The following is a 24,772-nucleotide window of genomic DNA, read 5'->3' on the forward strand; positions in this document are numbered from 1 at the left end:
TCCTGCCTTAGATGACTGGTACCTAATCTTAAGTAACTCTATGTATTCAAGTGCAGGAGGAATAGATCAAAGAACTATCCCCTCCAAGAAAAAAAAAACAAACCTAGAAACACAATCAATAATTGATTGATTCTGTTTTAATTAAATATTGTTATACTTCATACAACATTATCTGTCATCAGCTGCAAACCTCTGCACAACCACTAACCGTTCTAACAAGGAAGGCATGCTTTCTTGATACATATTCTCATATAATATACAGATTGCATTATGGAAATAATTTGTATGGAGCTGTAAGCCTGGGCTAGATAATGTCACTACTCCTTTTTTTTTCTTTTAATAAAGAAGAAGAGATGCTCAAATTTACTTTCAAATTTTTCTCTCAGCTTATTTTTTACTATTAGCCAACCAACTGGAAGGAAACAATTTAACAATTTTTCAAAAAAAAAGAAAACATGTATTTTATGCTTTAAAGAGCAAAATCTAGCACTCCCTCTTTCCTGCCCAGTATTAACAAAAAGCTTCACTATATTTCATGCTAAAAATGTTCCTTCCTTCAAGCTCTTTGAATGGTTTTTCTCCTTTAGTTCAGAAGATAAATTGCTCCACTTATATATATAACTTACTCTTAAAGAGTTTCACTATTTTGGGATGCTTAAGTAGGATCTTGGAACTCCAGGGCTGATTTCTAAGCCATTGAAAGGAACAAGAGGAGAAAACACTGCAATAGACAGCGGTGGTCTTTTTAAGAGAACATTACTAGGCACAGAAGCCTATTAGTACTTCCCTCTGGAGGAAGAAATATTCCTCCACAAGATCTTCATTTGACTGGCAGCAGTAAGAACCTAAAAAGAAAACTGGTCCTACTTACACTGACCTCTGGCAAAACAATTAAAGCTCACTCTGTCTCCTGAGTCAGCTCAGAGCACATCCCATACTGCTTATTCAGCAGCAGCACAGGCTGACACTGTCACCCAAGTTCCCCTGTCCCCACACTTGTCCTCAATAGTCAGCAGGTCCCCAGCCTGAAATCACATTCACTACAAAAAAATAGCCATGAATGCTTGCTCAATTATGCTCTATTTTGCAGATGTTATCCACTAGCCATCCACAGAAGGTATGGAGATAGCTTTAGTATGCCCATCCTTACTGATGCGTGTGAAATGCAGAGTGGGGAGATAATTCAACTTGGTAGCTTGTCATGGATTTATTACTTGATCTTCAGTGATTTCTCTTGTCAGGGAAGCCTGACAGCCCTCCTTCTAGACTTGAATGGGAGAAAAGCAATGTTTCTTTGTAGTCATGCAGCCTGCAGAGTTATTTGAATTTTCTCAGATTTTTTGATAGTTTTGACCAGAAAAAAATTAACTCCCAGTTAGTGCAGTGAGAGAAAAACCTGGCTCAGCCCACCAAAGGTAACATTTGGAACATTCTGTTATCTAGAAAGCACATAAAAATAAACTTGCCTTCCATAAAGATCCTGTTCCAGTAGATTTTTCCAACTTGATTTCCTCCAAGAAATATTAGATTTGATAAAATCAGCATTGAAGTGCTAACAGATGCTAGGACAGCATGAAGTCGACGACGAAATCTTGGCGAGAAGAAACGTTCCTGAGGGGCAAAACAAAAGGTGCCCATGAAGTTAACAATCCCTGCAAATCTTCAAGCAGCGTTAGAAAAAGACATTGCCATTACAACAAACAACTTTCATACAGAAGTTCAAATCTTTATGGGACAGATCCCAAAGATTTTAAAATATCTAACAGAACCTCTCACCAATGCCATTCAAGTTGGAATAAGGCTTCCTGACTAAAAGCAGTCCTGAATCATAGTTATGGCTGGAAATGACCTCTGGAGGTTACTGAGAGAGATCAAAGCAGGGTCAGCTTGAGATGGCTGCTCAGGGTTTTGTTTGGTTTTTGAATCTCTGTTTGGGTTTTGAACATCTCCAGTGATGTAGACTGCCCAACCTCACTGGGCAACTCCTCACCTTAAAAGAGATTTTTTTTGGTGTTTAAATGTATTTTTAATGTTTTAGTTGGATTTCAGTCTATGCCCCCTCCCTTTTGTCCTGTCACTGAATACCACTTAGAAAAGCCTGTAGTTGGGTATTTATACACATGGATAAGATTCCCCTGAGCTTTCTTTGCTCCAGGCTGAACAGTCCCAGCTCTCTCAGCTTCTGCTCTTACATCAGAGGTTTCAGTCCCTTTACTCTCAGTCCCTTGGCTGGACTCACTCCAGCATGTCCATGTCCCTGGTGTGGGGAGCCCAGAACAGGGACACAGTTCCATACATTCAGTGGATAATTCTTATTTTACAGAATATACTCCTTGATGAATTTTTGCTGACAGATGTGAGCAGTAGCAATGTTCTAGGGTGGGTGATACTTCCAATAGGATCCAATATAGAGTAAAACCCTTCAGTACACAGCAAACAGCATCAAACAACTTCAGAAGTCATCAATCCTCTGGTTGATTAATAAGACATCACTGAAAGACTCTAGGATCAGATTAGATCTGGTTATAGCAATGACTCTTAACAAATAGATACCTCTAAAAAAAGGTTCATGTATACATGCAGCCTCAAATTTTCTTTCAGTGCAAATGTTATTGCTCATGTTCAAGAAGTGTAATTACCCATATTTTGGTACTAATGCTACAAATAAAGGAGGTCTCTCTCTGCCATATAATAGTTCACATTTTTCTAAATCTGTATTTTGCATTGTCGCCTGAGGTGTGTGTGCAGCATGGAGACTGCAAGAAGATGGTAAAAGAAGGATGAGGGAGTTTTAGCTTCCTCCATTATTCAGCTGCTAGAGGAAAATTTAAAGAACACTTACAGCACTTCACCGAGAAATATTGTCTCATTACTACACAAGGAAGAATATCCTGTACATTATGGCCCCAGGCTGAAAGCCTCTGTACATAGTGCTTGAATTTACAAAAGATGGAATGCTTTGTGTGAAATGATGACCATTTTCCAGGGCATGGAAAATAAGGGAAGTATCAGGGACTGCTCAGCCTTCATCTCATAAATGGTGATGTTGCAGAAAGCAAAGTCTTGTGACTGCAGCACCAAAAAAAAACCAAAAAAAAGAGCAGTAATTAATCTTTAATAGCTACAGGCAGGCCAGAATTCATGCTCAGATACCTGAAACAACATAAACACATGCTCAAAACACAACGAAAAATACATTTCTAGACAATTAAATTGCTCCTCCTGTAAGCATCAAAACAAATGTTTCAAGTGCTAGATTATAAAGAGACAAATCTTCAAATAAATGACAGTTACAGGCATAGAAATACAATTTCAACATATTACTGCAAAGTAATCTCTGGGAAATTGAACGTTAGCCTTGGTCAAAACTATATCTAGTATATGAGTCAGTCTGAGTCAGCACAAAAATGAGGACAGATAAGGTTTGACTGCTCTGTATCAGTCAGTATGTACAATAGAGCAATAGCCAATCTTCCACACAATGCTATGAATAAGAGTCATGAATGAAAACAGAGACTGAGATTTCTCTCTGAAAATTCTGGATGAAAACTAGGGCATGATAGGAAGAGGTAGAGAATATAAAAGTTATATAAATATTCACAGACACAGACAATTGAGTTAGTGAAAGAAGCTTTCCCTTTCTAGTACTTCACATCTCCAAAGCTATCCAAGGACTTCCAATACCTTCTCCTTCTGTTCACACACACACAGAGGACAGCTTAAGTTTGCCTATTCCTGAAAGGCATAGTTTCAATGTATGGTCCCACACATGAAAAATGTATGTCTTTTCAGAATGTGTAAGTGTAGGCACACGGAGAAAACATTTGAAACCTTGCTATGAAATCCATGTTAACAGCAAAGTTTAAGTAAGGACAAGTTATGATCATGGTAGCTTGGATTAAGCTACAGCTCAGATAGGGCATTTTCTATCATCAGAACTACCTTTCACTCTCCCTTTGTCAAATTTACTTGTCAACTCTAAGGAAAAACAGTTCTAATTAGGAAAGGTAAAAAATCGTCTGCTAAACAATAGAAAGAATTGGAGATGGACAACCCATCAGACAGCTGGTGTTGAACTGCATTTTCCATCAAGGTAATGATCAGACTTGTTAATTTTCTAAAGTTTGCCTGTTTTACAACCCAAAGCAGTACAACTAAAACAATATAAATAGCTAAAACAGCTCTGCTACCTTTTTTGTTTTAATGAATAGAGTAACTAAAAAAAACTAATTAAACTGTCACATATAGTACATCACCTTTTACAGAAGTGCTGCACATTAAACAAGGCAAGTTAAATGTAGTATAGACCATAAAAGCCCATAGCCATTTATAAGGTATAAAGGAGCAGCTTATGACAGACACAGTTTAGACAAGCATTGAATCTTCACTGGGTTTTGCTGTAGCTAATTTCCATTAGCTTGGCTAGCCATTGATCCAAAACGCAGTAAACATTTTCCTGACAGTCTTTGATGTCAATGCAGATTTTACTCAGCTGCTATAAAAGTAAAAAAGAAAACTTTCCTTAAACATCTCAAGCCATCTAGAATAAGCTAACTGGGAAAGTACCCACGCAGGTACTGTGCTCAAATTAATATACTGAAAGCATTATTTAGCAATGAAAAGAAATGACATTGGTTAGATAACTCATAACAACAATTTTATTCAAATATTTACAAGCTTGTAAATTTTGTGAATGTACAGCTAATTGTTTACATCAAAGCAAACTTTAAAAAACTCTCCACACCCACAACTCTTCATTATGCCATTTAATGCTTTTCACAATATGCTCCATTACATCAATATAAACAACTGCTAGGGATTTGTGGTGTTTCTCTGGATTTTACTGCTGTCTCTTTCTCTCTTCTCCTCCTTGTTGGAAACACAGCCAGAAGACAGAATGGCAATCTTGTGTTAAAATGACAATGAAACCATAGCTGCCTGGCTGAAACTCTGGTTTGCATCTCTCCTCAATGTTCCATCTTATAATCTCACATCAATTCTTTACCATACTTCACTTTTAGTAATCACCAGCATCCCCACCTCCTCTACACATTGTGAAATAAATGGACTGTAGCTTAAACTATCCCCCACCCCCAAAAAAAAAAATAGACATACTATCATGATACTCAGGCCAACTGTATGCAGCATGACACAGAAGATGACTTGTATAACATTGGCTCAGGCCATCTTTCCTGGAATTGAATGGAGTTCAGGTTATTATTCCAAACCCATTCCTGCTGTTCATGAAGATCAGCCTCAGACATTTTTGCCAGATATTGGGAAAAACTTCCCTCTGCACACTGTTTGGTCTAACAAAACTGGCTGCCATCAGAGCTCTCCCAGTGTTGCAGCCTTTGCAGCCATTTTACAAAAATAAATGGCAGTATGATGTAGTAGGGTACCCTGACAAGCAAATCTTATGCATTTGAGAGTGGAGGAGGAAGACAGGCGTGAAAAGAAACTGCACAGTCCAAACAGTTCCATTCCTAAATCCATTTCCACTTACACATGCATGTCACATTTAGCCTCTAAGAGAAAACCAAGCCAGAAATGGGAAGCTCATATAATGGCTGTCTCTTGAGAAAGCTGATGAAGACAGCACACACCAGAATAGAACATTTAGGTGAGAATTAAGAGTTAAGGTAAAGGACATGGTGGAATTTTGAGTTAGAGAGAAAATACTTATTTAATTTGCTATGCAAGTTAATTACACCTCGATGAGCACAAAATACACAAACATGGCAGGAGAAGTGGCTTCAGGCAGCAGAGCAGAATTCAAAGGAACTTCTCTCTAGTGTCACTTAGAGCTACCAACAGTAAATTTGCATTTTTACAGGAGTGTTCACAAAGATAGCACTGAATGGCATGGAAAGATTAAACTGAGGGTCCAGGTAAATCCATTTATTTCTTGGAGCTAGCCAACAACAGAGAAAACACTGTGGGGAAGACTGACCAGGATAAGTAATCCAGTCTTCCAGATGGAAGTTGGTAGTGACAGGACAAGAGAAAGTGGCTTCAAGCAGAAAGAGCATAGCTTTAGATTAGCTATTAGAAAAACATTCTTCACTGTAAGGGTGGTGAGGCACTGGTTGCCCAGAGAAGTTGTGGATGCCCCATCCCTGGAACTGTTCAAGGCCAGGCTGGATGGATTTCTGAGCAACCTGATCTCATAGAAAGTGTCCCTGCCCATGGCATGAAGTTTTAACTAGATGATCTTTAAGGTCCCTTCCAACTCAAATTATTCTGTAATTCTATGAAGTTGAGGATACACCTAAAACTGAATTCTGTACAGCAGTCGAAAGTAGGCAGTCCCATACACAATATCACACTGAAGTTTTTTACAGAAATAGATTCCTCAGTATTTTATCAGGTAAGCAACCCTACATTTTCCTACACCAACCAATCAAGCTTTTCCTTGCAAAAGTGGTGCATCGTGGTGATTTGGCATTTCCCAAAGGCTTCTCATTGAGAGAGCTGCCAAATCCAACTGCACTGGCTTGTTCTGGGAGCAGGTCCACAGCTGCACACTGGGTTAGGCAGGGCTCAGGAACAGGGGCACATGTTTGCCACCATGCTGCAAACCCAGCTCGATGACAGAGTGACAAGTGGCAGGCAGTCTCCCCTGACAGACATTAGCTGGTAACTTCCTGGCAAACACTCATAAGATGGAAAATATCTATGTGTGCTGCATTTGCAAAACATCTCTTTTATACAGCTGTTCTGGGACAGATTAAAGAAAACTTCTCCATTAAGTCAGTGATGTTATTGAGCTTGCTTATACTGAAAATACTTTAACAAGTCCCATGTAAAGGAATTAAATTTCCTGCAATTTAAGCAAGAGTCTATATTCATGGAGTAAAACAGAAATTCACAACATTTATATCTTTATGAACTACCCATCCAGAGAATTGATGATCCAAGCACATGGTAAAACAAGAGTGTGTGATAAAATTGGAGAAGCAGCTGAATTATCTCTTATGTGAACATATGCACTGTGGAAGAAGACTGCCAGATACTATGACCAGAGTGACATGAAACATACTTGATACTACAAACTGCAAAACTAGAGATTTTCATCTGCCTTTGTTTTTTAAGGATCAAAATAACCTAGAACAACTTTCTTCTTTTAAAAGTATACAATATTTTATTACTATCCGTTCTACAGACTTCATTCTCTCCCACTCAAACCTATCAGCCAAATAAGATATAGAAACTGCACTATTTATTGTATTGGAGAAATAGAGCAAATTAACTACCATGAAAATAACACCTAGTCCTGCATTATCTTTCATTGCCTCTCCTGGTGTATGAGAGGAGACTAAGTGTGCTTCCTACAATTCCATCCTTTCAATTTCCTCAAGGTTTTTATTAGACAAACAATGCTTAAAATCTGATGCAAGGTTGACTCATCTTTACGTCACAAAACCAAAATTAAACCTTCTTTGCAACCGTCTGTTATTTAGGGTTTACAAGGATTTCTGCGAGGATGGATGGATGGATGGATGGATGGATGGATGGATGGATGGATGGATGGATGGATGGATGGATGGATGGATGGATGGTTGTGAACTGCCCAGTACAGGAGGGGTACAGGTGGTGTTCTTATGCATATCAGTAAAGAGCTTAGAAAAAACCTCAAAGCTCTTTTTACTAGTGCAATTTTCTGAGCTTCAGTTTTTACCCTCCACTAAAGAACTAAGCCCCCCTCACAACATCCATACTTTTTGACAGAAGGGATACCACTCAATCAATCTTAAAGGTGGCAGCCCTCCTCAAGCGCTTTCTTTCAGAAAATGTGCTCAGGTAAATGACAAGCCAACTCTTCAATGCCCCTGAACACCAAGAATCACCACATTACGGCAAGAGCGAACACCCTAATAAATATCCTGAATCTGGGTCATCCGCAATGCAGCCATTTGCCAAAAATAACAGGACAGCAGAAACCAGGAGCATGGGTGAAAAGCTGAAAGAGAGCGAGGAGCAGATGGGACAGTGGGAAGGGAGGCGACACATCCTGACTAACAGTTCCTGGTTATTTTATCTATCTGCAGACTGAAAATGGAGGGCAGGGTGTGACTGAGCAGCTGGGGGAGCAGATGGGACGGAGGAAAGGCTGAAAATTGTGACAAAGCTCTGCCAAACAGAATGTCAATTTATTTAATTTTTAAAGTGAGCAGTAGAAATAAAGATGGGCTGGGTCCAAGCAATGGAGCATCTTATGTTTGTTAATACACATTGTCAGTGGGCAATGGGTCATAGCGACAGAAGTGAGTTTGGGAGACTGCAGAAACAAAGGGAGGGACTACACGTGCTCATTAAGGATTACAGAAGTTGTGCTTGAAGATCAACAGGAGCCAGGGAAAGGCAGCTCATGAGAGCCTGACATCTCAATATGGTACACATTCCTGCACTCTGAAGCTGAGGGACAGATGTTAAACAGAGTAAGAGTAGAGACTGTAGCACAGAAGGGAAGAGCAACAAAAATAAAGAATTCTGGTTGAACACATGTACAAAATATTAATTTATGAAATCATCTAAAAGAAATTGTGGAATCCCCAGGGCTGCAATGTACCAAGATAAGAACAGGCCTGCAAGAGGAAAGCGAACAAGATGTGCTACCAGATCTTATCCATCAATAACTTCCACACTAAGCAGAAGAATAAATTTACTTCCTCATCAACATACACTGTACCCTTCAGTAATCATGGCAATCATTCCTGTTTGTTCTGTTCTTCACCTAACTCTAACCCAGAAACTTCCCCTTTACTTCAGTTTGCTTAATTTTTCTGGCATTTCATCTTGCTTGCAGTTTTTCCCTCTCTTCTGCCCAACCTGAACTGTGGCTTGAGGTCATATCCCATTTCTTCTCAAGTTATATACTTTCCTTGCAAAGCAAAGGTAAAAATTAGCTCCTGGAAGCTTCACACACAAAAGCAGGAACTGACAGCATTTTTCCAAGAGACAGGATGATGCAAACAACCTGTAATTCCCTACATAACTCCTATAAAAAGAGGATCACACAATTAAAATCAAGCAGCTGTCAGTTAAGATCTATTTTCACAAATAGAACTTGATTCTGAATTTAGGAATAAATGCTATATATAGTATTTGAGAAGATACTCATCTTCTCTATTGATGTCTTACTAAACATTCACTCAACAAAACGCTGTCTTGCACTAGCACCATTTCATTTTTAGATTTTCCAAAAGATCTACATTTATAGCATCTCTCAGCAAAGAGCCAACTCCCCCTTCTGTTTGAAGAAAGCCTCCTACCAGCTCGTATGTATCCACTACACTTACAGATGCATGTGTGGAAGTTTGACATACACACAAGGAAATTTCTGTACTTCTACATTTAACTCTTCACTCTCAAAGAACCTGCCCATTTGTTCTTTTTTAAGTGGCAGCTTGTGAAAAGCGCAAAGTGAACAGCACCGAAATTCACCATCCTCTTTTCTGTTTTATGTTTACAGCAGGGAATTTAGCCAAGTAATGGCAGTATTCATACTCCTGTAAATGTGTCTCAGCTCTCACTGATCGAGAGATTTGTGCACTCTTTGCATCCAGGTCCTTGACATCCCTGTTTTTGTTCTTTGGGTTCTCATTCTGCCCATGTTGTCCTCTCAGTTCTCTCATCCACATTTTAACATTTTTACCTTTTAAATTGTAATCCATTTGGGAAGGGATCCAACTTCCCCAATCATTAGTGCTGAATTTTGATCTTGCCCCTTATGAATGTTACCAAATAAATAATACACAGTAATAATCCCTATGGAGACATTTGACAAACACTCCCAGCAAATAAAGACCATTCTTTCCCTGCAGCAATGTTCTGTAGCTCAAGGCAGAGCAGGAAGAACAGAGTGCAACCACTCCTCAGGACTTTAACTCCTATTTCTGAAATTGCTGACATCTATTGCCTGGACTCATTTTTGAGGCAAACCACAGAGGGAGGCTGTATTCATGTAACAGTAACAAAGAAGCACATAACCAGCATCATTCTGCCTTGTTCTCCACTGTGGCATGATTTAGTTGCTTTTAAAACAGCATTAATGACCTAGCACCAGAAAATTGCCCAATGTCTCCAAAACGGAAGAGGAAGTAAATAATGACGGTAGGTGGGATAAATGGTTTTTGGGTTTTTTTTATGACAACCAATCAGCTGTGCCAGGGGCTTGCCAGCTGACATTGCTGTCTGGAGCAGAGCAGTAACCATATCAGAGAAATCACAGTGGTTTCTCCACTTCTGGCATCAAAAATAATATTTCTTGCAAAGATAGACAAAAAAAGCCTCAAAAGCTAGAAAACAATAAAATATTCTCTCTGAATTATTTCTGCAGTCATTTTTGTCATTCACCACACAGAATTCTGTATCACAGTGCATATGCTTGTCCCTCTACTACATTTTCAGTCTTTGTTACTGAGTTTGAGATGAGAAGATCCCTCAGCAAAGAAAACCAGTGCCACAATGCAAGTGTGTGACTGTGTGAGCACTTTTTAGCAGGGCACTCAAAGGTTATGGGATTTACTTCCATTAAGACAAATGAAACCTTACCACAGAAGGGTGGAGAAGAGAGGAAAAAATAAAATCAAGCAAAAGCAGAAACATGGCAAGAATTGCTTGACTCAGAACTATTGTTAGTAAAGCTAGAAGTCACTGGACTGACTAGGATGCACCAGGCAACCCATATTTACCTTTGATGGTCATTCAGCATCTCAGTACAGAAGAGCATCTTGACTCAGCTTGCTGCTTCTGAGTATCAAAGACCAGTAGTCACATATCTGCCCTGACTAATGTTCACATCTAGAAGAACAAGTTTCCACCTATTTTGAGTCAGAGTATCTCTACTTTGGATAGTAAAGATTTCTGGTTAGAGCAATGATATGGGTGGGCAGTAGGGAGTGAGTGGCAAGCCCCTTCCCCTAGTCTGGGTTTTGACACTATAGTTGTTACCTACTCTCAAAAAACAATTCTGCATAAGAGAATAAGAGTCTGCTTAAGGGAATTTGTTCATTCTTAGAAAGTGCAGCAACAAACTCAAACACAATTCTACAGCAAGTACATAAAGATGTTATGAAGCAAGTATCATTGGTAATGCTTTTCACTTAACCAAATCACTGTGCTGCAATAAAAATGTGTAAGAATTATATAAAACTATTGGAAAAAAAAAAAAGGCCAGACTGGCTTGACAATAGTTTACAAGAGATATAAGTACTTTTTCCACCAAATGAAGTAAGAGGAAGATCAAAGCCCAGTGCATGCTGAAGAACAGCTGTTAGGGTTTTTATTTATTGCAGAGATCTTATTAAAGATTTAATCTTTCAAGGTAATCAACAAACACACCTCCCTCAAATGACTTCATAATGTTTAGTCAGATCTTGTCTCTACTGAAAAAGGAAACTTTACTGTCTCATGGTAGTTTAAAGTGAGTTATATTTGCAAAAAGATTGAAAGGAAATAATTACTCATTTTTCCATGTATATAGGACACATACATTGAATATGTACATGGTTGTGAAATACACAGGCACTTCCATCTTGGTCAGGCTGAATGTGTGCCCTAGCATAACCTGAGTAATTAATGCAGCAGAACCCAACCAACTTCTTTGTTTCACTGCTCTGAAATACAGAGGTTCAGTCTACTACCCCACAGTTTATGCACTTTTACAAGTGGGAGGTTCCAAGTAGTTGAGCTCCTCCCCTCCCATTTCCTTCCTTGGCTTTTGTCTCTTCACTGCATTGCTTTGGGAACTTTTCAGATTCCTCTCCATGAGCTAAAGCATCTAGCAATAAAACAACCCAAGGAAGTAGAGCTCTCTGCAGGCATAAAGTACTAGATCAGCTGAGCAAAGATTCCAGCAGGAAGGCGTGAGGAGGAGGAAGAGGTGAGACTGCAAGGAAGGGAGGAAAGAGAAATTAAACCTTTCCCCCTTCAACAGCAATGAGCTTTTAGATCAGCTTAACTTCCTGTGGAACCAGAGGTCAGGCTAACTAGTCAGAACCTTTCCATGCTCCACACCAGCTGTCTGCAGGATCACTGTACAATGCAAAACTTACTATGAATAAATGTAAAAGTTTCATGCATCTAGCAGAACAAATAGGACAAACAAAATTAAGCAGAGGAAAAAAAATCAGCCAAAAAACGCCTCACTTCATCCAAACTATGGAAATCATCTAAAATTCTGCTTTCTGGAAAGCTGAGGATACCAGTTGTCATTGACCCCATCTTTGGTGCACAAAATAATGGTGATCTTTTAACTACAGAGACAAATGTATGGAGTTCATTTCTCTGGGGAATCTAACACACTAACGAAGTCTAATCTAAACCACTAAGAAAAACATGGACATCATATAAAATGCTTCCCCTTTTGCAAAGGGGGGCTGAGTAGGAAATGACAGCATATTGGAATGGAGTTAATTAGTGCACCTCATTGCAGCCATAAATGAAAATGTAGAAATGAAAGTATTCTATACTTCAAAAAATAAAACACTTACAAGGATAGTAAAAATTTAAAATATGCCATACCTAAAAGTAGCTGGTTTCCCAAAATGAATTGCTTATGGTGTATTTAAGTTTCTTACCAAATAAATCCAAAAATAAAACCTTAAACTAGAAATTCATCATAGTATGATTTTCAGAAGAGAGATCTTTATGTCTCAATTTAAAAAAATCTTACTAGACTGAATGACATGTTTTCACTTAACTGAAGAACTAAAAAGATAAATGTTGCTATTTCAATTTAGATTAAAACATTAATTTTATCAATCTGTCAGCTTTACTCCCTTTGCTACATCTTCCTTTTGGATAATCTCTCCATATTTCTTTTTCAAAAAGCCATTGATTTAAAGGTGTTGCCAGCTACTCTTAAGGTGTAACTCATTCTAAATCTATTTTTATACCAAAATCCAATTTTTTTAAAGATCTGCTTTTCTATAGATAATTTTCCTTAAGGAAAGAGAAGGAAAAACTTGAAATCACTGGGAGAATGTTAGCCATTAGCATTTTCTTTCATAAATCAGACACATTATTTATTGAAAGTCAATACAAATTCTGTCATTGATTTCAAATGAGTTACTACTTGAGTCTGTTCATCCATAAGAAATTAATACAGAAACAGTGAAGCAAAGCACCACCTTGCTCAGCACAGATCTAAATATCAGCTGAAAAAGAAAGGAAAAAAAGATCTGACAAAAACACAATGAAACTTCTCCCAATTAATATAAAGTTCCCAGATTCACCCTATCTTAGGAAGCCTAGAATTTATTGTTGTTTTATATACAACATTTTGCTGAAAAAACCAAAAAAGTTAATTAATTCAGCTCTAATTTACTGAGAACTAAAAAGTAACCAATAAGGAAAAAAAGACATGGAGATAACTTCTCCTCACACAACTTACTGAAACACTAAAGTTCAGGGGAGTGTAAGCTGAAAAGGATGTAAGAAAGATCATCAGCTCTTCTAGAGCTGAGTGCAGGAAGCCAGGCACCAGTTTGAAACCAGTTCAAATTAAAAGTTCCAGAACCAATTTTTTGGGTCAGGGAATTTACTGTTTTCAGTACATATTTGTTTATATGCTGATTTTACTTCTCACAAATAATGACAGTGCTGCTTTGTTCATTCTAGCTCAATATGCCTGAGATAATATTTTAAACCTGTCAGACTGCTACAAAAGTGTGATTTCTTCATAGTGTGCTGGTCTCAAGCGCTGGGACTGAAACTACTGTAAAATCTGCATAAATATAGGTGATATATACATATAAATATATTTAGCTAGCACAAAGATTCAGGGAAAGATGAGAACTAAATATGCTCTTTTTTGATTTTTAATCTTCCCTTTGCAAGAGAATTGAAAAAATATTGAGTAAGGAAAAAAAAAACCAGGCAGTTTTGATACTATTCTTGGTACTCTTAGTGATTAATTCAATCTTAAAAACAGAAGCAAATTAAACTTATACCTCTAGATTTATTTTACTAAGCACCTGCTCAACTGAATTATATATCTCAACTTTAAGGATAATATATGAGGAGGTTTGCTGAACAGAATGGGTTAAAAAAAGCATAAACCTGTGCTCTGTATTTTTTCAAAAACTCATCTGCTATTCTGAAGACAAAAATAGACTTTCTTTTTCAAAAATAGCTCTCAAGAGCCAACACAGCAACTGAGTGAAGCACAAGAATGCAAAGGATTTCAGCTTGTCAACAGATGAAATTTAAGTGAAAAACCCATCCCCCAGAAGAGGGTCTTCAACACCACAGTGATTGGACTTGCAGCACACCCCTCAGCAAGACAGGATTATAGGAATGTTTCCAAGAAACAGATTAAAAGGGGGAAGAGGAAATTTATACAGGGCACTGGGAAATTTTCAGTTTCTTTTAAATGTGGTACATCTCAGAGAATGTCATAGCACTCCATCCCTTGATAAGGAAAATGCAAAGTCCAACCACTCATCTGCCCCCCAGCATCAGCCTTCAAGGAGAAAATGGGAGTTAGTTAGAAGAGTGAGGAGAGAGCAACAATGAGTGGTTTGTAGCTCATGTTCTTGCAGAGAAATCTTCAAGGCACAAGGCAAATCATAACTCAGCCATAGCTGCAGTGAGATCTGCCTCATGCACTAATGTAGATGCCAAAACTATGCATATTAAAAATTCTGGCTTCAGATTTATTTCAGGAAAAGATATGAAAGGGTCTTCTAAAGAAGGTCTGCAACCATATTTCTAAATAGAAATGAGAAACAAAGGAAATGTGGAAGACACTGGATAGGCCTTTAAAAACAAGGGATGAAAACAAGGTGGAGAAAAGGGGTAAAATGCACTTGGTTAGGGATTTAATTTATACAAAAATAAGCCTACTGCCAGCATCAGTTAACTGTAATTAGAACTGCGTGTTAGAAATTAATCCAACATATATAACCTCACCTTTATAATGTCATTATCATTATAATTTCTATGATATTTAAGAACTCAATTCCCTAGGAGTTTTATTAAAATTTCTAATACAGTGACATCAGACACAAAAAGCAAGCCCCTACACTTTTATTTCCTCCTATAGCTGGATGCCTAAAAAACTATGCTGTCTTGCAGTCCAGAGACAAACATATGCAGCTGGTCAGATGGTGAAGCTCAGTTTCCCCCTAGAGGGAGGATTTATGGATCTGATAAATTCATTCTCTAGGAAGGTAAAAATCTGCTTCCAGACTATCACTGAAATTGCAGTGATGGACAATTGGGTGATGTAAGGTAGCACTGGCTACTTGAGCCAGTTTTTACAATTACTGAGCTGTATCAGCTGCCACACACAGGATGCCACAACAGTGAAAACTGAAATAGGTAGGATGGACAACAAGCATCATTCCTTGAGCATCAGGACTCCATCAGGCTGCAGACTGACTCTCCACCAAAACAACAATACACAGGAGTGTGAATTCTGTGCAATTGTCACTAGTAAGGAAGCAAGACATAAAAATTAGTCTTACAAACAGTTATTAGAAGATTCGGGATTTAGTAGTGAGCAAACCTGCAGATTAAAATGACCATCAAAATTAAAGTAGGGAGTTTTGCATCTAATTGCACGTCAAAGTCAATTTTGTCCTTTGGAAATTACAGCATGAAGGTCAAAAGTGTAAGCAAAATGAAAATATCAGAGGTTTTCAAGGCAAAATAACGTTTTCTTTACTTGGCTCTTTAGTGGCATAAGATTTCCCAATGTAAGCTTGTTCCCAGATGCAAGCAGCTGCTACACACACATTTGTCCAGGAAACACATGGTTAGAAACATACACTCCTAATTTTAGTGAAGATGAATATTTTAAGGCCATCCTGAGTGAAATCAGAATACAAATGTTAAAACTGGCTTCTGTTCATCCCTACACAACGTGACAAGCATTTGCTTACTCTAGGACTGCAGAGGAAGCTTTTAAGACCATGCATATTTCACCATCTGCTTTGCTGCTACATTGCAAAGTGATATGAACTATTATTACCTCAGATACTGGAGGGTGGGCAAGGGAATCCTAACTCTATCTGTTATCCATTATTTAATCTTGGTTAAACCAAACTAGTAACCAGCAACTTCAAATGAGCATGGAGCCAGGAAACAAGAACATGAAATGGAGAAAGATTCAACTTACAATTAAATCTTGAATAACTGAAATGGAAAGTATCCTCTTGGTGCCATTCTCCACAATTACTCCAAGCCAATTAAGTGCACCCCAGTACCACAAATAACTCTGTCCTCCATGCCAGTAGCTTACAAAGGCAAAAGTGAGGGCTGTAGATAACAGTGTTCCAAGCAAACTGGACTGAGATCCTCCCATTGGAACATAAATGTACCTGTAGGTGAAATGACAAACAAGCAGAGCTGTTAGAGATTTCACTGAAATCTCAGAAAAACATCCACCACAGAACAAATGTGCCAATTTGTAGCATAGAAAAGAATGTGAAAAAACTACCTGACATGCTCTATTTACAGAGCTTGCCCTATTTTCTGCAAAGCTGTAGATCACTTCATGAAACATGTGCATGTACCATTTGGCAAAGGGACAATTTTGTGGTCCTGGGAACTCTGCATTAGGTAAATATATAGCACAAACTATATTCTCAAAACTGCAAATAGCAAATATTTGATTTTTTAAAATTGGAATAGTTCTAAGTCAGCTACAGAAATTACCTGTAATCTCCATATGAATTTAAATTATAAGATTATTAACAAAAAATTTAAAACATTATAAAAAGTCACATACAGTCACAACCCATAGACTGTTTCCCATATGTCAGAAATGTAGATGCATGCAAACATACTTTATTACTAAAAGGTTGTAATTTCTTTCCTTTAAAATATTTCATTAAAATTATGTGAACTGTAAATACTTCCTATCTGGTTCTTCTGTTACACTCTCAGGATCATGTCAGTCTGATGACCTTTGGAGGACTCATACCAAGAAGGCCTGGAAACCCATATGAAACAGTCCCCATGCAATTATATTCTGCATTTAAACTGAACTCAGGAGTCATAACCTTAGTCATTAATTGATGCTTATAAGTGTCCAGAAAACAGTGCTGCTTCAGAAAAAATACCAGAAGCAATGGGATTCTGAAAGCTGACACTATTTTGTGGGTCATTTCACTTCCAGCCTGAAGAGCTACATCCACTCCCATCATTTTCTGATTAAGGCATGACGACTGGCCAGACACTGTCGGAAAGAGTTGCATGTTTCTGTCAACACTTTGAAGAAGCCCATCAGGCAGGGGAGTCACCACCCAGCTCATGGGTACCAGCAAGGAGATGTGGTATTTGAGAACCACCAGTGACAGCTCTCCTCAGCTGTCATTCCTTTGGCATATCTGTACTCATATTTGAGACTACTCCTACTTGCTAAGATAATTCAGGGATTTTTGTATTTTCCAGTGAAATTTTTATCTCTAGTTATCAGTTTTCACATTCAGGGATAAATATCATTTTAAAAATTTAAAAGGGAAATTAACACACTGCTTATTCCTAATGTTAGGAAGTAAGAAAATAAATAATGGGATAAAATACAGTGATGAACATAATTAAAGGGTAAACAAAAAGTCATTAAAAAAACAAGTGTCAAATGCTCTAAATTTTTTCTTAGCATAACATCAATATACCTTTTTAATTCAATCTGCTACAGGGCACATCTGATTACATGTTTTTCAGTATAGGTGTGCTTTTTCACTAAGCATATGAAAAACAAATAGAAATTAAGATCCACAGTTTCTATTTATGTTGTGCTTTTCTTCACTCTCCCCTTTCTATGTTTGAACAGACACTTGCAATTGCAATCCATTAATCTAAAGGCAGAGGGGTTTATCTTAGCAGTCTGCAAGCAATGAATGTCCTGCAGGGCTGTGGCACAGAGGGTAAAGAGAGCAGAGATGCACAGGCAGCCTCCACTGGCAATGGCATTGCCAGGAAGAGCTCAGCAGCATCAACACATTTGTTTCCAATTGCAGCTCAGTTTAGGTTGGCCTGAAGGGCTTTCAGCTTACTGTGCAGAGAAAAATAGGCTATTTTCTGATTTTTAGTGTTTGACAACAGCAGCTAGATAATTGAGCAGCAACAACTCATAATTCTGATTAATGTTAAAGGTTAGTGAAGTTTTAGCTTGTAGGGAGGCTGATGGCAAACGTGCAAGTGAAAATCCACTACCTGAAGACCTGTTTGAAGAAGGACAGAAGCCAAAAGGAATAACAAAATCTTTACTAACACTCTGACCTTCCCCTCCAGCACTGTGGAGAGCCTGCCTCCCTGCCCCAGAGGAGAAATGGAAAGCAGAAAGCAAGGCCTCTCTCCTTCCCTGCTAGTGCCATGAGGAAATGGACAGGCAGCTGGCTCCATTCCTTGTCACAAGGGCAGTGACCACTCTCACATCATGTGTCTTGCCTTCCCCTGTCAGGGCAGTTTTACAGTGATTATAAAGGATTGATAGATGTTGAGTCATTTCTCTTGAACAGAGTGAAGAGCAATTCTGTAAAGTCCTGTATTTTTCACTCAGAAAAATCATGTGAAAAAGTCATTGCTACATTACAGAACACATCAGGGGAAAAAAGTACTTGCTGCCTTATCATCCATGCACATCCTCCCCAGTGGTGTGGGTGTGCATGCACTGCTGCACTGGCAGGCCTGCCTTCAAGCAATAGGCAGCTCTGCAGGGCCAGAGCCTGGCCCAACACCAGGCACTTTGTGCTCTCTCATTACCAAAACACTCCAACAGCCAAAACTGGCTTGCAAAACAACCATGCCAGAACTCTCATTGCTGCAAAAATGCATTTTGCTTATTTTAGAGCAACCTGGTAGTTTAGAATCTCATTCCTCTATACTTCCCCTGTACGTTTACACAGAAGAATACACATTTGATTACCAAAATCTGCATAAACACTTAAGTGTGAGGGAGAATAACCCCGGGAAAACCATTATTAAGCCAGATGACAGAAGAAATGTATTAGTTCTGTATTATCTACAACACAACACACAGCTTGTAACTAACAATTTGTTGTGTTTAACCTTGTCCAGCAGCTACACCCTACACAGTCCCTCGTTCACCCTTCCCCAAGGGAAGAAAAGGAACCTCTTACAGTGCATTCAGAAAGTTGTGCTGCCCTCCACTTCAGTAAGAAAATCTGTGAGGAGGGAAGGAAGGAGGCAGGGGAAGAGTTTAAGGGGTAATGGCTACTACAAATCGATGTCTTTTATATCTGCATGCTTCCTAACTTTTCTTTTTCTTACCAATGCTTCTATCTACCTGCAGTCCTTCCCTGTAGTCCCTTTGTACTGTAAACCCTGTACTTTACTCAGGGTTTACACAAATGGAGAGGTTGCTGTAGAACATGCTGACCTGCTGCACCATAAGTAGAACAGCATTACATAAATAACTCATTTTAAGCTTCCATGCAGCTTTTAAGATTATTCCCATTTCTAATCACAGAAAATCCACACAGAAGTTCAAAATCCCTGGTTTGGAGTCTATTAGCACATAAAAGTAACCATGGGTACTCATGACAGCCTAACTCAACTCAAAGGAACACCCTTGTAGTAGAGTTTCTTAACAGCTCTTGAACAGAGGACATATTTATTCTACAAGTGTAAGGAGGGCAGAAAAGCTGAAAAATGTGGCACCAATATACAACAAATTTATCTTAACTCACACACAGAAAAAGAAAACTCAGCAGTTACTTGGTGTTAAATAAGCCAAAGGTGTGCTAATAAAGGAAAGCAGCAAAATATTTTGCAAGGAGAAAAGGATGTTGAATTAAGTAGATTTGAGGGTAGTAATTGGTCATGTCCCTCCAGGCTGTGTTAGAGGGATGGCCAGCAATGGTGCCCCTTAAGACCCATGAAATTCACAGACAAGAAGATTAGACCTGTGAAAAATGCTTAGTACCAAAAAAATGCAGGCTAGGTGAGTATTTAAAAATAAAACATTAACTTAGGGGGCCAAAAGTCAATCACTGCCAGAGCTTCAAAGGAGATATTTGAAGGTGAAGGAGCAGTGATTTCTAGGCAGACTATCAGAGAGGAACATGGGAACACCACAGGCCAGGCTTTGCCAACCACCCCTAGGCTGGGGCTGGCTAGACCTCCCTTAAGGACAACAAAGGAAGATACTTCATGCTGTCAGAAGAAAAAGTTATGCACGTAACATGGAGAGAAGGGGAAGAGAACTCCATGTCATTAGAATCCCAAAACATTTGGGGTGTGTTAGAAGCACATAAATATTGAGAGAATGTTATATAGTAAAAATTATTTGCATGCACACCCCCACACCTGACATGACTAAACATACATTCCCAGCCTTCCCCTCCCAAGGCAAAGACGTCAGTCTTAAACATATTTCTGTGTTTTCTACCTTTCTATTTCTCTTTCGATTTCAAACTAAAACTTACATGCAATTAAACATGCTGCTTTCACAAACAAAGCATACTTTGTATGTGTCTTCCCCAAAGTGCATTACTGTTAGTCCAGGTTTAAATTACCTTATCCACAGCCAGCAAGCTGCTTCATTTACACAACTTATCTTCATTTTAACTCACTAAGTGAACATTAGAGAATTGGATAAAATATGCAAATGGTGCCATTTAAATCCCTACAGTAATGCAAACACAAACATAATAGCTAAAGTATTTAAAAGTGACATTTACTTACAGAGAATACCTTTTAAATCCAATAACCATTTTGTTAGTTTTCTTGAAGTGGTAATCTCCAGAACAATCATAAGAGATCTGACAACCATTCCCTTGAAAAATACACTACATTACAAAGTTTTTATTCTGGTAACTTCAGAAGACCTCTAAAAGAAGCATTTTTAACCAGTTAAGAATCATTCAGGAGGGCTATTATTCCTTGAGACTTCCACATACTGCTCTTACTTGTACATGTAATTTTAAACATATTTAAATTTTGAAGAAAGTGCAAGTAAAGCATCCGTTTAACTGCTGCTCTGTCCAGGACCTTTCTTCAACATGTGCCTGAATTTCCTCCTGAAGTAAGGTAACACTGCAAGGTGCATGCTATGCATTATTTTTTTCCCTCTCTTAGGCATTGATCTTGGAACATTTAATCCAGAATGAGGTGAAAGGTAAAAAAATTTTAAAAAAAGGAAAAGTTAATTTGCTTGCAATGGCAAAGTAAATACAATTAATATATGAGGATTTTGTGTTTTATTTCAGGCAACATTTCAATGTGTCTGTGAGTTTCAAAGCATTCAAGGGTTAAGTGTGTGACCATCATAGGGTTTTGAATTGGGCAATTACAGAGACAACACAGCAAAAGTTTAAAAAGCAATAATGCAGTTTTCATCTTGCATCCTGACACCAGAAACCCCTTAGGCTCTGTACAGGGAGGGTGCTCTTCTGTGGACACGTGTGAAAAATCTTGTCCAGGCAGCATTATGCTGGTGCTGGGCTTCCTTAATTCATTTGTTTTTAATACTCTCTACATGGCCTTAAACCATTGATTTTTTTTCTGCTGCATAATAAAAAGATGTCAGGTGCAGCTCTGCAAATTCTTCCTTGTGGGTGAGTTCTCACGATTCCTGTTTTGTCACTTCAAGCTGACACTGACTTGAACAGAGCTACACAGAGTGCATAAATAAAGCACACCTGTAAGTCTTTGCAAGACTGGGTCCTACAGGAATAATTTGTTTTAAATCACAGAAACATCTCCCATAAACATGGCTTTGAAGGCTGAGCCGCTCATATTTGCACCTGAAATAAAGAAATAACCAGAGATATTTGGAATACCATTTGCAAAGTTTTCTTAGGAGACTAAGCCTTATTCTGTTAAACTCCATTTCTCACAGCCTAGCAATTTTGCTGGCTGTTGGTAAAGCTTTTTAAGCTCTATAAGAGACTCTCTCACCTCACCAGCTTAACCTGATGTTTAGAGACCTTGACAAATGCAGATCCTTTAAAATATTTAAGCTGATGTTGGCTGCAGGCAAGTCTTGTTGCATTACCACAAAAATGTTTAATGAGAAATTAAGTCCATTTGGTTTACAAAGCATTAATGAGAATATTCATATGCAGGAACACTCAGCTTTACAAATATGACCTGAATTCTCATTCACTTCATAACTGTTAGCATGTTTCCCAGCAAAGATTGAGTGTGAAGTTTCCAGCAAAGATTGAGTGTGAAGTTTCCTACCAAAAAACTGAGAAAAAAACTTTTCTTCCCTTGCTTTCAACACAAAAAACAAGTCGAGTCCATATGTCACGGGCAGGTAACTGCAGAATACTGAATAAATCATTTTGAATTCACTCTTCCAAGGAAGCTCATGTTTTCAAAGAGATTCATTTATTTAAAATGAAATTTTAATCTAAATCATAATATTTCCTTCTAATGGAAAAAGTTTCATTACTGGTGGACTGCTGTGTTTAGTTTTCTTCCAGCTGTATCTAGGAAAGAAAGAAACCCTGCCTATAACCACCTGTTTGCAGTCAAGTGCAAAACTACCAGTGAGCTGCCTTTGATCAGAATGGAAATGGGAGAGCTTCCAGATGACCCAAGAGCCAAAAGACTGGCTATAGCATTAAGTTCAAACCAGCACCCCAAACATTTTGCTGACAGTAGAAGCCTAGATATTATTGCCAAGACAACCTAGAGTTAAGTACCTACAGCTCAGCTACTGGGTGGCAGAGGGCTGTGTCCCCAGCTGACAGATGGAGCTGGGCAGGAGGCACTCCTGCCTCCTCCCATGAGGATGTGCAGAGCTCCCTGAAGCTGTTCTGAACTCACCTCCCCTCAGGGGCCCAATTCACTCCTGATATTCACAATACACCTAGCATGTGCTGATGGTATCTAGGCTCAGCAGCACAACAGGCAGGCTATATACTCCTTTGAAAACACAGCTAGAAGAGGGATCTATTAATAGCACTGTCACTCTCTGCTTATAAAATGGTAGAGGTCAGGCTCTTTGCCAGGGAGACCAACATATCTTGCCTCTCAGAGGAGTGCTCCAGCTGTCTGCTACCAGGCTGCCACCAGGCAGAAAATAAATTAGATTCAAAGAGTGAATATGCAAGAAAAAAACAAGTCTGTGGCTAGGGCATTACTCAGAGAGGTGCAGATATTCCAGTCCAGCTTTCTGCACCAGGAATTGTGCCCTAAACAATCATTAGACAAAATGCATAAGCAACACCATAAACAAAATAATTCTTTTTTCCCTACTTATTTTCTTTACTTCTCCCAGCTCTTACACTGGATGTGACAGACAACACAGAGAAATTCAGTGGGAATTACATACTCCCTACTGACCACCAGCTAGCAGAAAAGCAGAAAGGATGAATTACACTATTAAGCTGCAACTCAATAAAATCTGTCAAGAAACCTCATTGACTTGGGTTCAAGCACTCCCAACTGCTTTGTAGAGAATTAGGATCCAACCTAAGGGCAGGGAAAAACAAAGCCCCTACAAGCTGCTCTAGGGTCAGCCCTATCAAACTCCACACATCCCAAGGGATGTGCATGCTAAAGGTGCGACAAGACCTCAGTAATTATCTCACATCTTCTGGTAAAACACTGCAGGATTTATGACAGGCAGTTGTTATCACCAGATGAGGAATGGTGGGAATGGAGGCACCAGCACACAAATTCCAGCCATGAAACTGAGTGTACCTTAGGGACAGGGATCTAACACCTCTCCAGCCAGAGGGACACCACCAAGTACTGTACCAAGTACACCACATACATCACAGTAAAACTGAACAGTAAAGGACCTCAGGTGCATTATTCTAGAATCAAAAAGGCATCAGCTCCATGGACAATGGAATTATTGTCCCCAACACAAACAATGAGGAAAAAGAATGAGTAACCTTTTAACTGAAGTATAATTTATACCTATGAGTTGTACCTTGATAGCTAATCAAAGTCTTTGCTTGCCAAGGAGACTTTTAGATTTCACTGAGGGATTAGTCCTGAAAATTCTTATGAAAGTTTAAAGATCAAAGTAGCTTAAATAGTAAATGTAAGTAATTGATGGATATGTTCTCAAATAATGCTGGGAGGCACAGGGTTCCTTTGGATGGTTCACCCTTATGGGCTGGCAAGAACTTTGGTAATGGGCTATGACTTTTAATGGAGTCAATGAAGGAACAGTGAAAGAAAACTGTACAATAGAACACAGAAACATAATTATAAATTTAACAGGATTTACTAATATTCCCCTGAAGAAGAAACCTAAAACTACTGTAGTTAGGGGTCATAAAGTGAAAGGATTTATATGCTTTAATTTTACTCAAAATGGAAATAGAACTTGGAGTGCTAAAACAAATCAGTGTAAGTATTATACCACTCCCAGCTGCAATGCCATGTGAAACTCCATTGGCCTCACTGCACCAAGCACACAACAGAAGCCCACATAGAAGCCCTAGATCCACCAGCACTGCAACAGTGGGAAATAGGAAATCAGACCTCTGATACTGGGAATGGGACCTACTGGATATGCGGAGACAATGCCTACAAATGGCTTCCTAAAGGATGGCTTGGTTCCTGTTTCCAAGCAGTATTAATGCCTCCCCTTAAGGAACCCTGGGGAGGCATTACAGCCACAAGGAAGACTTGTGGGCCACACAAGGGCCAGGACAGGACAATCCACAATGAACTCCTTTGATTTTGGGAAGCAAAAGATTATGGTTCACTCTATGCCCCCTGTGTGCTGCCTTGCACTATGGAATTTATATTAACAAGCTAAAGCAATTATTAGAAGAAATGGTGAACAATACTATTAAAATATCAAATAGCACATCCTATGAGC

At 38.7% G+C, this 24,772-nt stretch overlaps 1 protein-coding gene across 1 annotated transcript in view; it reads right to left on the reverse strand.

Moving 5' to 3' along the window:
• The window catches only part of HHAT (hedgehog acyltransferase), a 146,985-nt gene that overhangs the window by 56,708 nt on the left and 65,505 nt on the right, over positions 1-24,772 (reverse strand). The window contains exons 10-11 of the mRNA XM_036381189.2: positions 16,130-16,331; positions 1,467-1,611 (exon numbers count right to left, since the gene is read on the reverse strand). Of these exons, the coding sequence (XP_036237082.1) occupies positions 1,467-1,611; positions 16,130-16,331 (347 nt within the window). The remainder of the gene's footprint in view (positions 1-1,466; positions 1,612-16,129; positions 16,332-24,772) is intronic.

This window comes from Molothrus ater, chromosome 3, assembly GCF_012460135.2.
Source record: "Molothrus ater isolate BHLD 08-10-18 breed brown headed cowbird chromosome 3, BPBGC_Mater_1.1, whole genome shotgun sequence".
Lineage (NCBI taxonomy): Eukaryota > Metazoa > Chordata > Aves > Passeriformes > Icteridae > Molothrus > Molothrus ater.